Source organism: Pollachius pollachius (genome assembly GCF_949987615.1).
Source record: "Pollachius pollachius genome assembly, chromosome: 13".
In the NCBI taxonomy this organism is placed as follows: domain Eukaryota; kingdom Metazoa; phylum Chordata; class Actinopteri; order Gadiformes; family Gadidae; genus Pollachius; species Pollachius pollachius.
Window position 1 is genome coordinate 815,269 of NC_136946.1, and position 16,705 is coordinate 831,973.

The window sequence follows — 16,705 nt, forward strand, 5'->3', positions numbered from 1 at the left end:
GTTTGATAGAAGCCAATGTACGTGTGCGTAATTCAGTGCCGTAGCGTTGTTTGATAAGTTTGGGTAAGCCAGTATGAATTAAGCATAGCCATGTCACAACTACAAAGTTCTCAAGGGATGGGGAGCTCTTTATCCTCAGCTAGAGTTTCGCCATGGTGAGTCAACACACAAGCTTTGAGGAGGCTGTCCTCTGTAAATGTCATAAGGGGCTGATATAGATCTTCAGGTCGCTCATCAGTTTCTAAGTGAATGTCCACAAAATCAATGAGCTGAGCACCAGTTGTCTGGAAACCGTAATGTAGTCGAATGGCTTGCCAGATACTATCTATCGATGTGGAATTTCGGACAATGGTGTTACGTGAAATCACAGGGCAATAGTTAGCAATGTGACCTAGCATCAGTTCTAAATGGCTCACTTTCTGTTGAGCAGTTCACCTGCGAGCTTTAGCAATTTGCTCACCATCGTCCCGGAATCCATCCAAAACGGCAGTTCTACTCTTCCTAGCCCACGTCGCCCCCTCGACGAGAAGTGGAGCAAACAATGGGTCCAAAGAAAGTGTGTAAAGTAAGTTTTGCTTCCAGTTTTTAAAAGAATTCAGAGTCTCTTGTTTGGATAAGCACCACTGTTTAGGTGCGCGGTTGTTAGTCGCCATTACGCACGAACGAATAAGTCATCTCGGTTGATGACTTATTCGTCGGAGTTGGAGACGTTTCAATTGTGAGGCTGGGTTTGGTGAATTTGCGCTGCCACCACGCCAGTAGTAAGGAAAGACTCACAACCGAGAGTATAGTAGTCGAACATAACTTTACTGAGGGACCACAAAAGGGGAGCGGGAAGCGCGCGGAGACAGGCAGGAAAACAACAAAGAAAGACAGGCAACGGCGCATGCGCCGATGAGGGTTAAACAATAACAAGCCAGCGGACTGGCGCTGGGTGACCTGATTGGCTGCTTGGGTCACATGGTGTACTGAGCGTTGGCTGTTGAAAGCCCCGGTAGCTGCAGCCTGGGTTCCCGCCAGAGACCAGGAGCACCACAACACCAACTGTACAAACTTCCACAACACCGGCCTCCATCTTGTCTCCTGACGTCAAAAGAGTGTACTAAAGTGAGATCATCATTGTGTTGTGTAATAAAGAGAGATCATCGTTGTGTTGCATTGTGTACTAAAGTGAGATCATCATTGTGTTGTGTACTAAAGTGAGATCATCATTGTGTTGTGTACTAAAGTGAGATCATCGTTGTCTTGTGTAATAAAGTGGGATCATCGTTGTGTTGTGTACTAAAGTGAGATCATCATTGTGTTGTGTACTAAAGTGAGATCATTGTTGTGTTGTGTTGTGTTCCCTAGGTGGAGCAGGGTGAAGAGACAACACCGTCACCAGCGTCATGACACCTAAACTGCCAATACATAAAATGGCGTCCAGTGAAGTAAGACCTGTAATGGTGTCGGGAGATTCCAGAGGTACGAGAGCCTCACCGCCCACGGTGGCGTCCGTGTGTGCGTCTGTGTGTGTGTTCACTCTGAGTACTCTGTGTACTCTGAGTACTGTGTACGCTGAGTCATCTGAGTATTCTGTACTCAGAGTGGACAGAGCTCAGAGCTGTCCATGCTTCATTAAGCTGATTATTATTTATCACTGAGTGAGGTCATGGATCAGCCGCCTATTCAAGGTTAGTCTGGGAGGAGTTTGAACTGGGAGGGGAACTGGTCCATCAGGAAGAAGACTAAGATACTGTAGTCCACTATTATCCGTGATAGATCATAAATATGAATAACTTTGAATCCTATCAGTAGGTTGATCATTTTTAAGATTCCTGCTCTATAAGATGCAGCTATGGAGTCAGCTGTCAGGTTGAAGTAAAGAATTATTTTTTCTTCTTGTGCCTTCTTGCGGCCTTGGGTGACTTTAAAGGTACTTGGGACAGAATGAACTGTTGTTATATTTGCAGTCTGGTATTATGATTACATTATTCGGACAGGAATCTTGGTTAGTGGAGACATTTAAACGTCATCTTGTACTGGTCCAACTGGTTGGACATCATTTCCTTGATATGAGTCAGACGGTTTGTTGTGGCTCACTTCATCACAGCAGGAAGACGACTAAGGTATTGTAGTCAACTCTGATCCATGATAGATCATAAATATGAATAACTTTGAGTCTTATCAATAGGTTGATAGTTACTTTCCTGTAAAACCACATGGTTAAAAATGTTAGCCAATGTATGGATGTATTGCTATTTGTCAAAATTACTATTGAATAATTTTGAAAATTCCTGCTCTGTAGAATGCTACGTGTTAGACTGTGGGCTTTGGGGATCGAACCCAGAAACTTTCAGCCTTGAGTCAAGCGTCAGGTTGAGGTTAATAATGACTGTTTCGTCAGATTCAGTATTGGTTCTTAATCAAAAGTCCTGTGGTACCTTCAAAGGTACTGAGGATAGAATGGACAGTTGTTAGTGTAGTGCGCTATTATTATTACATTATTTTAACAGGGAGATAGCCATCTTGGTTAGTGAAGGTGTTTAAACGTCATCTTGTACTGGGTCTTGTTCTCTGTGGGCCTGCATCATTCTGCAGTAGTGAAGGCCTACTCTATATCTGAGAGCATCACTCGTATGAGAGGGACATGACCTTCAAGGTGAATTAACACTGCCGCGACTGCCTCAACGCAGAAGTCACTGGTGGCGACTGGTTCGTGTTCTTCAGCTCAGCCAATCCCACTGACATCCTCTCACCAGCAGGTGGTGCTGCAGTGCACCTTTTCGAAGGTTTCAAAACGGACCTAGCAAAATTATCCACTTTACTTCCGCTGGAGTTGAATGAATCACAGACTGCAGAAGAGTAGACCGTTTGTGACTTTTTTTCTTGTGTGTGTGTGCGTGTGTGTGAACTCTGAGAACTCTCTCTGAGTATTCTGTACTCAGAGTGGACAGAGCTCAGAGCTCTCTGTCCATTTTTCATATTTAAAACAGTGATTACAATTCATCATTGAATGAGGTCATGGATCAGCCGTCTGGGAGGAGTATGAACTGGGAGGGGAACTGGTCCAACTCGTTGGTTCACCATTTCCTTGTTATCAGTCGGATGGTTTGGCTTGGCTCACTTTATCACAGTAGGAAGAAGATTAAGATACTGTAGTCCACTCTTATCTGTGATAGATCATAAATATGAATAACTTTGAATCTTACCAGTAGGTTGAACATTTTTAAGATTTCTGCTCTGTAGAATGATACATGTTAGACTGTTGGCTTTGGGGATCGAACCCTGAACCTTCCAGTCTGGAGTCAAAGGTTGACGTTAATAATGACTTTTTCTTCTTGTGTCCTTGGGTGACTTTAAAGGTACTTAGGACAGAATGTACTGCTGTTATATTTGTGGTGCAGTATTATGATAACATTATTTAGACAGGAAGAAGGCCATCTTGCTTTGTGAAGGTGTTGAAACGTCTTCTCTTACCGGGTCTTGTTCTCTGTGGGCCTGCCTCACAGATCTGGTTGTGATGTCACCACATGAGGAAGTCCATGTATGGTCCTGCCTTCAGAGCGGTTTAACCAGCACAGGGAGCAGTTGGTATGATATCCGCATGGTGAACTTGATCTTACCAGACACATTTTGTAGCCTTTTGAGACCTTCTGTGTTGAATGATGATACGTTATTAAAGAGTATATTAGAAACGTCTGGGATTGAGAAGGTCTATGAATCTGCCTCTAGGAGAGACCCTGCCTCTTGTCCAAAGTTAACAGAGACAACGGCCCCCTGTGAGCGGAATACACAGCTCATATAAAAGCAGAGAGTAAACCAACGCCAAGTGGCAGTAGAAACAGTATGGAGTTGTGTTTGTGTCCAGGCCTCCAGTCTACTATGGATGAGGAGAGAGAGGAGGGGGGTCCTACCTCTAAGACCACTCTGTCTGGGGAACATGGCCGCCGGAGCAAAGCTAAGAGGTAAGAAGAGGATCTCTCTGTCTGTGACTGTTGTCCATCTCAGAGCTCAGCAGTGATACATCATGACTCCATCATTAGTCTGAGTAAAAGCTGTGTGTGTGTGTGTGTGTGTGTGTGTGTGTGTGTGTGTGTGTGTGTGTGTGTGTGTGTGTGTGTGTGTGTGTGTGTGTGTGTGTGTGTGTGTGTGTTGAAGCCCAGAGCAGCAGCAGAGAGCAGACTCCCCTGGACCCAGCTGTGTCTCCATGAAGAGTGACTGCTCTATGGCACTTCCTGTTGGGTTTAAAGATGGAAATCAGTCTATTGAGAAGAGGTGAGGATTCATCATATAATAGAAGGTACAGCTTCTATCAAACATCCATAAATCCTGGTTCTTGTTTTTCTGGAAGAGTCCAGCAGGAGAGAGCAGGCTCTTGTTATCAGACTTTACTGGCACTGATATTTCCAAAGCAGGACGAATTAAAGTGTGTCTGTGTTGGTGTGTGTGGTGTGTGTGGTGTGTGTGGTGTGTGTGTGTGTTCTCCACAGACACCAGGAGTGGTCAAAGGTCACCAGTGCTCAGTCTGTACAGCAGCATCAAACAGAGCTGGAGATGAACCAGGAGGAACTGGCTGACACACTGGGGGGCGGTAAGAGACTCTTACTTTAATGACAGAGGAGACTATTATTTTGAAGGGGCAAAAGAGATCTTATCTTGAAAAAAGAGAAGAATTCATATTTTTAAGGAGCAGTATCTTTCCTCTTTGGGGTTAAATGGTGTGGGGTTAAATGGTGTAATGGGTATCAGGTAAATGGTTTCGGCCATATATATAGAGTTATGGTGGGGGTATCAGGTTAAATGGTTTGATCCAGATATGTTGTGTTATTGAGGGGGTATCAGGTTAAATGGTTTGATCCAGATATGTAGGGTTATTGTGAGGTATCAGGTTAAATGGTTTGATCCAGATATGTAGGGTTATTGTGGGGTATCAAGTTAAATGGTTTGATCCAGATATGTTGGGTTATTGTGGGGGTATCAGGTTAAATGTTTTGATCCAGATATGTAGGGTTATTGTGGGGTATCAGGTTAAATGGTTTGATCCAGATATGTTGGGTTATTGTGGGGGTATCAGGTTAAATGGTTTGATCCAGATATTTAGGGTTATTGTGGGGGTATCAGGTTAAATGGTTTGATCCAGATATTTAGGGTTATTGTGGGGTATCAGGTTAGATGGTTTCACCAAGATATGTGGGGTTATTGTGGGTCTATCAGGTTAAATAACATTAATCATTATACTGCAGACCAACAGCAGAACAACTCAGTGGAAGTGATGAAACCCTGTCTTGTTGAATCAGCATAGCAAATCACTTTGCACTGATTCACTATCATTATTACTATCATTAGACCAATAATATTGCTGTGCAAATAATAGTCCTTAACATTTTGAATCTGTAACATGCAGTCCTTCACAACCAGCTTTTCCGACGACAAGTAATGAAGCCACTAAATATCATGAAGTTGGTAATTTAACAGGAAATATTGACCTGGTTCCACTGATCACCATCGACTAACTAATGTCATCTGTTGTTTTCTCATTTAGGATCTGCTGCTGTCGAGTGGCAACATAAAATCAAGTCTCATTTGAAGAAGAAGTTCAGGTGTGTGTTTGAGGGAATCACTAAAGCAGGAGAGCGAACAGATCTGAACGACTTCTACACAGAGCTCTTCATCACAGAGAGAGGCAGTGGAGAGGTCAACAAGGAACATGAGGTCAGACTGATTTGAAACCGCTTCCAGGAAACCAGCCAAGGAAGAAACACCAATCAGATGTGAAGACATCTTTAAACCCTTACCTGGACACGATCAACCAATAAGAACAATGATGACAACTGGAGTGGCCGGCATTGGTAAAACCATCTTAACACACAAGTTCACTCTGGACTGGGCTGAAGGCAAATCCAACCAGGACATACACTTCACATTTCTCCTCACTTTCAGAGAGCTGAATTTACTGAAAGGGAAAGAGTTTAGCTTGGTGGAACTTCTTCATTACCTCTTTATTGAGACCAAAGAAGCAGGAATCTGCAGATTCCACCGGTTCCAAGTTGTCTTCATCTTGGATGGTCTGGATGAGTGTCGACTTCCTCTGGACTTCCAGAACAACCCGATATGGAATGATGTCATAAAGTCCACCTCGGTGGACATGCTGCTGACAAACCTCATCAGGGGCGACCTGCTTCCCTCCGCTCGCATTTGGATAACCACACGCCCTGCGGCAGCTAATCAGATCCCTGCTGAGTGTGTTGACATGGTGACAGAGGTGAGGGGGTTCACCGACCAACAGAAGGAGGAGTACTTCAGGAAGAGATTCAGAGAGGAGACGCTGGCCAGCACAATCATCTCCCACGTCAAGAAATCACGAAGCCTCCACATCATGTGTCACATCCCAGTCTTCTGTTGGATCACTGCTTCAGTTCTGGAGGACATCTTCAAAGAATCCCAGATCGAAGAGATGCCCAACACCGTGACTCAGATGTACAGCCACTTCCTGAGGGTTCAGTCCATACAGGGGGACAGGAAGTACCATGGGAGGGCTGAAACAGATCCAGACTGGAGTTCAGAGAGCAGGGAGATCATTGTTTCTCTGGGAAAACTTGCTTTTAACCAGCTGGAGAAAGGCAACCTGATCTTCTATGAGGCAGATATGGCAGAGTGTGACATCGATATCAGAGCAGCCTCAGTGTACTCAGGAGTGTTCACCCAGATCTTTAGAGAGGAGTGTTGGCTGTACCAGGACAAGGTGTTCTGCTTTGTCCATCTGAGCATCCAGGAGTTTCTGGCTGCCCTTTATGTCTTTTTGTCCTTCATCGATACTGGTGTCAATCTGCTCTCAGAAGAACCACCAACCTCCAGGAAAGATAAACTCCTCCTCTACCAGAGTGCTGTGGACAAGGCCTTACAGAGTGAGAACGGACACCTGGACTTGTTCCTCCGCTTCCTCCTGGGCCTCTCTCTTGAGACCAATCAGATTGTCCTACGAGGTCTGCTGGGACAGAAAAAAAGATCACTGACCACTCAAATTAAAACAGGTCTGCTGCGACTGACAGGAAGTAGCTCACAGACCAATAAGGGAACAGTGTCTTACATCAAGGAGAAGATAAAAGGAGACCTATCTCCAGAGAGAAGCATCAATCTATTCCACTGTCTGAATGAGCTGAACGACTGTTCTCTAGTGAAGGATATCCAACAGTACCTCACATCAGGAAGTCTCTCCAGATCTCTCTCCCCTGCTCAGTGGTCAGCTCTGGTCTTCATCCTACTGACATCAGAAGAGGAGCTGGACGTGTTTGACCTGGAAAAATACTCTGCTTCAGAAGATGGTCTTCTCAGGCTGCTGCCAGTGGTCAAAGCCTCCAAAACATCTCTGTAGGTTCACTAATAACATGTATTACAATACACACTACACAATATAAATAAAACTGCAATATTAGGTTAAAATAATATGAAAAAGATCTCTGTAGGTTCATAACAACATGTATTAGTATTCTACTCATAACAGAATAAACATACTAGTTATAATAACATACAAAACATCTCTGTAGGTGTCCTATTAACGTGTAATGTATTACGGTACACATAAGAGAATATTCAGAACAATAGAATATAGAAGGAGCATTCATTTATACTTCTAATAATTTAGTTTTTTTTGTTAAACTAATAACATTCCTTCATTATTGAATAACTTAAAGATGTATGTTATTTTAATCACAGTTCCTAACCTGTTCTCTTTATTTTGTGTGAAGGCTGAAGGGCTGTGATTTGTCAGAGAGATGCTGTGAAGCTCTGGCCTCAGTTCTCAGCTCCAACTCCTCTAGTCTGAGAGAGCTGGACCTGAGTACCAATGATCTGCAGGATTCAGGAGTGAAGCTGCTCTCTGCTGGACTGGGGAGTCCACACTGTACACTGGAAATTCTCAGGTCCGTTTTACCCAATGGTCAAACAGTTAGACCACAAGGTGCAATATCAGAAGACATTTAACAGATTTACATCCATAAAAGTGCACACATAAAGGAAGCAGCAAGCAACTGACATCGCTAAGCGCACAAATGCTGTCTTAGTTCTCGTGCTCGCAAAGTGTTTTCCTGATCGCTTTGACATTTATTCTCGTCAAAACAAAACATACATAAAATTGGAATAAAACTTCTAATTATACACAAAAGAACACTTTAGATGAACTAATAACATGTATTACAACACAATACATAATATACATAATACTGCAACAAAAAGTAATATTAATAGACAAAATAATTTCCAAACACTGCATTTATGTAGCACTTTTCTAACCATTGGCCACCCAAAGCACTTTACAATATTGCCACACACACACACACACACACACACACACACACACACACACACACACACACACACACACACACACACACACACACACACACACACACACACACACACACACACGGCGGAGTCAACCATGCAAGGCGACAGCCAGCTCATCGGGAGCAGTTAGGGTCAGGTGCCTTGCTCAAGCACACCTCAACACTCAGCTAGGAGGAGCTGGGGATTGAACCGGCAACCTTCAGGTTACCAGCCAACCCGCTATACCTCCTGAGCTACTGCCGCCCCTTAACAACAACTTTCATATAGTTATACATTTTACACCCAATATTGAATAACCACAATTTCTTCATTATGTAATAAGTTGAAGATGTAAGTTATTTTGATCACAGTTCCTAACCTGTCCTCTTTATTTTGTGTGAAGGCTGAAGGGCTGTGATCTGTCAGAGAGATGCTGTGAAGCTCTGGCCTCAGTTCTCAGCTCCAACTCCTCTAGTCTGAGAGAGCTGGACCTGAGTACCAATGATCTGCAGGATTCAGGAGTGAAGCTGCTCTCTGCTGGACTGGGGAGTCCACACTGTACACTGGAAACTCTCAGGTCATTTTTACCAAATGGTCAAACAGTTACACCACAAGGTGCAATATCAGAAGACATTGAACAGATTTACATCCGTAAAAGAGCGCACGTAAAGTGAAGCAGCACGCAACTGACACCCCCAAGTGCACAAATGCTGTCTAAAGGTACGGCCACACTGAACGCTTCATGCTCGTTAAAGGCATAGAAAATCCGCACTTTTGCATAGGGAACCATTGGTTTTTTGGGCGTAGATGCGTTGAACGCGCTAAAGTAGCGCTTTAGGAGTGTTAGACGCGTTTTACGCACCTAAATAACGCGCCCAACACACCTACGTGTCCAACGCACCTACGTGCGGAGTTCAAAAGTTTGAACTGTTTACGCACCTACGAGTGACGCTTAGCCGCGATAGCCAATCAGCGTTGAGCTTGACCCGACGTCACTGGCAGAGAGACGGAGGACAGGCGCTCTGCAGCTGATATGGAGCGCCTGTAGTTGATGTCCTGACGGGAGATCCTGGCACCAACCCGGGCTAGCAGGTTATCGAACATGGCCCCAGGCAACCGAAAATACCGCTGGAACCGGCCGTCATCCAGGCGGAGTTCCTGGAGGAGGTGGTGAAACTCACCCAGCTGTGAGTGCCTACGGAGGATGTCATGCACCCAAACACGACGGCGTTTGGGTTTCCTGGTCTCCTTGAACTCCCACAACAAATGCAGCACAGCGATGGTGGTGATCTCTGCCATGTTTGTGGAGCAAAAGAAAAGTTGCGGGGGAAAATACGTTTTGGGCGGGCTCATCTAGCTCCGTAGGCGCGTTGAACCATTTTTGTGACACACAATGATGAAGCGGCAGGTTAGTCCTAATCCTACGTGCGTAATGCGTTCAGTGTGGCCGCACCTTTAGTTGTCGTGCTCGCAAAGTGTTTTCCTGATCGCTATGATGTTTATTCTCCTCACAACACACTATGCATAATGATGGAATAAAACTTCTAAATATATACAAAACATAGCTTTAGATTAACTGATAACATGTATTACAATGCATAATATACATAATACTGCAACAAAAAGTAATATTAATATACAAAAAATGACTTTTCAAACACTGCAAAACAACTATCTTAGTGTTATACATTTTACACCCAATTTGAATAACCACAATTTCGTCATTATGTAATAAGTTGGAGATGTAAGTTATTTTAATCACAGTTCCTAACCTGTTCTCTTTATTTTGTGTGAAGGCTGAAGGGCTGTGATCTGTCAGAGAGATGCTGTGAAGCTCTGGCCTCAGTTCTCAGCTCCAACTCCTCTAGTCTGAGAGAGCTGGACCTGAGTACCAATGATCTGCAGGATTCAGGAGTGAAGCTGCTCTCTGCTGGACTGGGGAGTCCACACTGTACACTGGAAACTCTCAGGTCAGTTTTCAGCCTCTACAAACGGGGTCTTGGGGTTGTTTAATATGTAAGTTGATGGTCCACAACTAGTTGGACCGTTACCGAAAAAGAACACACAAAACGGTATGCATGTTATATGTTATGTAGCTCTGGCCAGCTGATGTGAGGGTTAGGGGTTGACCTGTTAACTACTAGTATGTTATGTTTGTTATATGTTATGTAACTCTGGTCAGCAGATGTGAGCTGAGGAGTTGTCATTAGCGTAGACATGGGGATGAGGCTTTAGCTGTGCTGTGATCTGAATATAATGTACACCTCACCATAGAACATCACTGGCCGTGGGAAAGTGAATCATATTGAACATTAAAGAAGGACTTTATTAACTTCACATTAGTTTGGTGTAGTGCTGCTCATGTCCGATGCATTTCTGTTGCTCTTTTGCCTGCTGACAAAACTCTCCCTGGTTCTACACAATGTTAGAACCTGTGAAGAAACGGTCTCAGCGTACCAAACACAGCGGACTTCTCCTGACTCTAACCAAACAATATCTCATTGAGTTGTAGCTATTGAGAAAGGAGCATTTGTTTATGATCCTGTTTCACATCCAAGTGAAGGAAGTTCTGATGTCTGTGATGATGTCATCTCCCCACTTCCTCTTCCTGTTCTCCTTGTCCTTCAAATGGAATGAATACACTTTATAAATGTGGTTACTTTAGTATGAACTGCTCTCAACCAGAATAAATATAGTAAAGTGTGTGTGTGTGTGTGTGTGTGTGTGTGTGTGTGTGTGTGTGTGTGTGTGTGTGTGTGTGTGTGTGTGTGTGTGTAGCTTGTCTGGCTGCCTGGTCACACAGGAAGGCTGTGCTTCTCTGGCCTCAGCTCTGAGCTCCAACCCCTCCCATCTGAGAGAGCTGGACCTGAGCTACAATCACCCAGGAGACTCTGGAGCTGCGCTGCTCTCTGCTGGACTGGAGGATCCACGCTGGAGACTGGACACTCTCAGGTATGGAGAGGACAGCTCACCACTCAGGGACAAAGTCTCCTACGAGGATTCAAGCCGCTGCTAGATGAAGTGGTTTGAAGAGGCAGCTGTCACTCATGTTGTGTAGAACGTGATGAGACGGCAGATGATGAAGGTGAATGTTTCAACATGCTGCTCTCACTTTGTTTCCCCCCAGTGTGGAGCACGGTGGAGAGTGGAGGCTGAAACCAGCTCTAAAGAAGTGTAAGTGTCTGTTTCGTTTATGTATATATATTTATATGCAGGGTGCGATTTGCCGGTGGGGATGGTGGGGATTATCCCCCCCTCTGGTTTACACGTCCTACCCTCTGCTGAATTATTTTTATCCTCGGTGGGGATAAAGTTATCCCCCACACCCAAAGTATTTTCACCATTACATCATAATAATTAACAACCAAAATACACAGGGTCCGTCTTCATTTTGAAACATTTTAAAATGTTTCTCAAAATTATCCCCCCCTCTGGTTTTTTCACAAATCGCACCCTGTTTATATGTACATTTATACATACATACATACATACATACATACATACATACATACATACATGCATACATGCATGCATACATACATACATACATGCATACATGCATACATGCATGCATACATACATACATACATACATACATACATACATACATGCATGCATACAGTGGGGCAAAAAAGTATTTAGTCAGCCGCCAATTGTGCAAGTTCTCCCACTTAAAAAGATGAGAGAGGCCTGTAATTTTCATCATAGGTATACCTCAGCTATGAGAGACAAAATGAAAAAAAAAAATCTAGAAAATCACATTGTTTGATTTTTAAAGAATTTATTTGCAAATTATGGTGGAAAATAAGTATTTGGTCAATAACAAAAGGTCATCTCAATACTTTGTTACATGCCCTTTGTTGGCAATGACAGAGGTCAAACGTTTTCTGTAAGTCTTTACAAGGTTTTCACACACTGCTGCTGGTATTTTGGCCCATTCCTCCATGCAGATCTCCTTTAGAGCAGTGATGTTTTTGGGCCACACGGACTTTCAACTCCCTCCAAAGATTTTCTATGGGGTTGAGATCTGGAGACTGGCTAGGCCACTCCAGGACCTTGAAATGCTTCTTACGAAGCCACTCCTTCGTTGCCCGGGCGGTGTGTTTGGGGTCATTGTCATGCTGAAAGACCCAGCCACGTTTCATCTTCAGTGCCCTTGCTGATGGAAGGAGGTTTTCACTCAAAATCTCACGATACATGGCCCCATTCATTCTTTCCGTCATACGGATCAGACATCCTGGTCCCTTGGCAGAAAAACAACCCCAAAGCATGATGTTTCCACCCCCATGCTTCACTGTAGGTATGGTGTTCTTTGGATGCAACTCAGCATTCTTTCTCCTCCAAACACGACGAGTTGAGTTTTTACCAAAAAGTTCTATTTTGGTTTCATCTGACCATATGACATTCTCCCAATCCTGTTCTGGATCATCCAAATGCTCTCTAGCAAACTTCAAACGGGCCCGGACATGCACTGGCTTTAGCAGGGGGACACGTCTGGCACTGCAGGATTTGAGTCCCTGGCAGCGTAGTGTGTTAGTGATGGTAACCTTTGTTACTTTGGTCCCAGCTCTCTGGAGGTCATTCACTAGGTCCCCCCGTGTCGTTCTGGGATTTTTGTTCACCGTTCTTGTGATCATTTTGACCCCACAGGGTGAGATCTTGCGTGGAGCCCCAGATCGAGGGAGATTATCAGTGGTCTTGTATGTATTCCATTTCCTAATAATTGCTCCCACAGTTGATTTCTTCACACCAAGCTGCTTACCTATTGCAGATTCAGACTTCCCAGCCTGGTGCAGGTCTACAATTGTGTTTCTGGTGTCCTTTGACAGCTCTTTGGTCTTGGTCATAGTGGAGTTTGGAGTGTGACTGTTTGAGGTTGTGGACAGGTGTCTTTTATACTGATAAGGAGTTCAAACAGGTTCCATAAATACAGGTAACAAGTGGAGGACAGAGGAGCCTCTTAAAGAAGAAGTTACAGGTCTGTGACAGCCAGAAATCTTGCTGGTTTGTAGGTGACCAAATACTTATTTTCCACCATAATTTGCAAATAAATTCGTAAAAAATCAGACTATGTGATTTTCTGGATTTTTTTTTTCATTTTGTCTCTCATAGCTGAGGTTTACCTATGATGAAAATTACAGGCCTCTCTCGTCTTTTTAAGTGGGAGAACTTGCACAATTGGTGGCTGACTAAATACTTTTTTGCCCCACTGTACGTACGTACGTACATACATACATACATACATACATACATACATACATACATACATACATACATACATACATACATACATACATACATACATGCATAATATACATACAAGTTTTGACAGTTAATTTCCAGCCTGTCTGTGTGTGTATGATGATATAGATATGAATCCTAGCCAAGTGCCCCCAGTGATGTGTATGTGTAGGTGAGCAGGTGTATGTCTGAGTACATGTATATAATAAATGAACCAGTTCTATGGTTCATCAGTCCATCTCCAGCCTGTATGTGAGCTTAGCTCCTTCAGTCTGTTCTTTACACAGGTGTCCCTTTGGAGGTTGAGTGACATGTATGTGTATTGGGAAACCCAAAAGTGGAATATCTTGAAAGATATTACAAATATTTTTTAGATATTCGATGGGTGTAATAAGCTCATCATACCGAACATTTTCATATATGATATGTTAATGTAAAGTAAATACTGAGGGAGTAAATGCACTTTATACATTTGTCCTTGTTTCAATGTTTTGATTGAGACAGCCACTCACACACACATGGGATTTCCAATCAACTTTAACTTTAATTATCTTAAACACAATGTGGCCAATTGCTTAGAAAATATACAGCACATGATTCCAATATAGTACCTATCATATGATATTCTTTTTGTATTTCTGTTAATGTTTGAAGAAGAGAGAGCGATCACAAAAAGAGTCTGAAAGAGAATAAAAAGAAGAATAGCGCAGGAGAACAGTACTAGTGATGATGATGATGAGGATGAAGAGCGGTTCAGCAGCTCATCATGTCTGGTTCTCCCTCAGATGCCTGTGAACTCACCCTGGACCCCAACACGGCCTACAGATACCTCTCTCTGTCTGAGGACAACAGGAAGGTGACGCGGGCTGGAGAGGACCAGTCGTATCCGGATCACCCAGAGAGATTTGACACCTGGTCCCAGGTGTTGGGTAGAGAGGCTCTGACTGGCCGCTGTTACTGGGAGGTAGAGAGGAAAGGAGATGTTGGTATAGGAGTGACATACAGAGGAATCACAAGGAGAGGAGGGGGTGGTGACAGCAGGCTTGGAGGGAACAACAAGTCCTGGGGTCTAGATTGTTCTGATGATCGTTACTCTGCCTGGTACAACGGTAGGAGAACAGCCCTCCGTCTCCCCCCCGCTGGCTCCACCAGAGTAGGAGTGTATCTGGACCGGCCTGCTGGCTCTCTGTCCTTCTACAGAGTGTCCCCAGGTGGAAGAGGGTCCTCAGACACACTGACACACCTCCACACCTTCTGGTCCTCCTTCACCCAGGAGGACCTCCTCCCGGGGTTTAGGGTATGGGGGCGGGGGGCCTCAGCGTCTCTGTGTCGGTTGTAGAAAAAAAAAAACGGGCGCGGGGGAGGAGGACCGCACACAAACACACACACACACACACATACAAACACACACACACACACATACAAACACACACATGGTGGTAACCCGGTTTCGTCGTGCCCTGTATCTCGGTCCGGTCCTCGGCCCTACACTGGACCCACACGTCTCATTAGCCAGTCTCCGCTTCCCTTTATATATCGCTCACCTGCGTCTGATCGCCCTCCCTCGCAGGTGTTTCGGGGCCGGGTTGCCACAACATACACACTCACACACACACACACACACACACACACACACACACACACACACACAAATACACATGCACACACAAATACACATGCACACACACACACACACACACACAAATACACATGCACACACACACACACACACACACACACACACACAAATACACATGCACAGACACACACACACACGCACAGACACACACACACACACACACACACACACACACTGAGAGGACTGATGACTTAGTGTCTGTGGCAGTTATAGTCTCTCTCTCTCTCTTTTTCTTTCCCCCCCTCTCTCTCTCTCTCTTCTGGAAAGTATAGTATGGTAAACCATGAAAAGACTTGTAAGAACCTCCATAGTTAGATAAGCACATTTATTTTTTTAAATGTATATAAAATACCTATTGATGGTGAATGTTTTTATATTTTCAGACTTCACCAGTTTTGGTCTTAAGGGCTCTTATATCATCATTTTTGTCGTAATCCTGATTCACGACCTGATTTAAAGCAGATTTTATATTTTATTAATAATAACCAAGAGGTATATGGGATAATGTTGCATGTTGTAAATTACTTTAAACCGAATCTTGATTTTTTGTGTTCTGATGGGAACCAATCGGCCGCAAAACATGTTCAGTTATTAAAGATATGTGCACACATGTTGATGATTTGTAAAGTCTGCAGCTTCTATTGTTTTAGTCCTCCTGTTTATTGTGTACATGTAAGGGACTATTTTTCTGTTGTATTTGTTAATGAAGCATAATTGCAATAAACAACTCAGTGGATCCAACTGAATGTTCTCCTGTGTTCAGTCGATGATTTCTCGTTTTAATAGTAAATAATTCTTCCGTAAGTGCCTTAATAATAATAATAATAATATATTAATCAGAACTTATAAATGAAACAACAAATGTCCTCCCTGGGTTTTGGTTGGTTGGGGGGGTGCCTCAGTGTCTCTGTGTGGACGCGCTCTCTGTCTCTCTTTCTCCTCCCCTGTTCCCCCCTTCTCCCCCCCGCCGTCTCCTGTGTGTCCGGTGTGTGTGTGTGTGTGTGTGTGTGTGTGTGTGTGTTCGGTGTGTGTATGTGTGTGGAGGAGGTGTTTGAATGGTTGAAGAGCCTTTGGTGCTCAACACACACCACAACAAGCAGGCGTAAAGAGAAAGACCCAACACCAACCCAACCCCACTAAATGAACACATAATGAAAGGTTCCTTCAAGGTACTTTTGTACAACCTAATTCATCCTTTCACCACAGTGACTGAATTAGACTTCCCAGAACTGTGTGTGTGTGTGTGTGTGTGTGTGTGTGTGTGTGTGTGTGTTAACGTGTGTGGTGGTGGGCGATGACTCCAGTGTAACCAGTGAATGAGTCTCTCTGGTCTCTTTGATGAAAGCTTCCTTCTCACTCCTCAAAGGGCCGTTCAGGATGCTGCCAAGTTACGGTTGCAATGGAGACGATATCTCGCAGAGCGCGCAGAGCAGATGTTCTCGTGTGGAAACATCGCCCTCTGCTGTCCACGTCCGCTCACTACACACACGGACGCAAGATCACACGTGACTTCCTTTTCAC

The 16,705-nt window shown here is 44.0% G+C and overlaps 1 protein-coding gene and 1 pseudogene across 7 annotated transcripts in view; both read left to right on the top strand.

Moving 5' to 3' along the window:
* Positions 1–1,835: 1,835 nt before the first annotated feature.
* LOC307084950 (NACHT, LRR and PYD domains-containing protein 3-like) lies at positions 1,836–15,930 on the top strand (annotated as a pseudogene). The gene is made up of 12 exons (XR_013812816.1): positions 1,836–2,108; positions 3,492–3,573; positions 3,851–3,947; positions 4,141–4,257; positions 4,473–4,573; positions 5,525–7,350; positions 7,728–7,901; positions 8,708–8,881; positions 10,101–10,274; positions 11,083–11,256; positions 11,432–11,478; positions 14,331–15,930. The product of XR_013812816.1 is annotated as an NACHT, LRR and PYD domains-containing protein 3-like (transcript).
* The window catches only part of LOC307084948 (uncharacterized protein), a 140,591-nt gene continuing 135,376 nt past the window's right edge, over positions 11,491–16,705 (top strand). For 5 of the 6 annotated variants that reach the window (XM_079749488.1, XM_079749499.1, XM_079749498.1 and 2 more), the window contains exon 1: positions 11,491–13,519. In XM_079749488.1, the coding sequence (XP_079605614.1) occupies positions 13,430–13,519 (90 nt within the window). In that variant the 5' untranslated portion in view covers positions 11,491–13,429. The remainder of the gene's footprint in view (positions 13,520–16,705) is intronic. The other variant, XM_079749492.1, reaches the window with a different exon arrangement.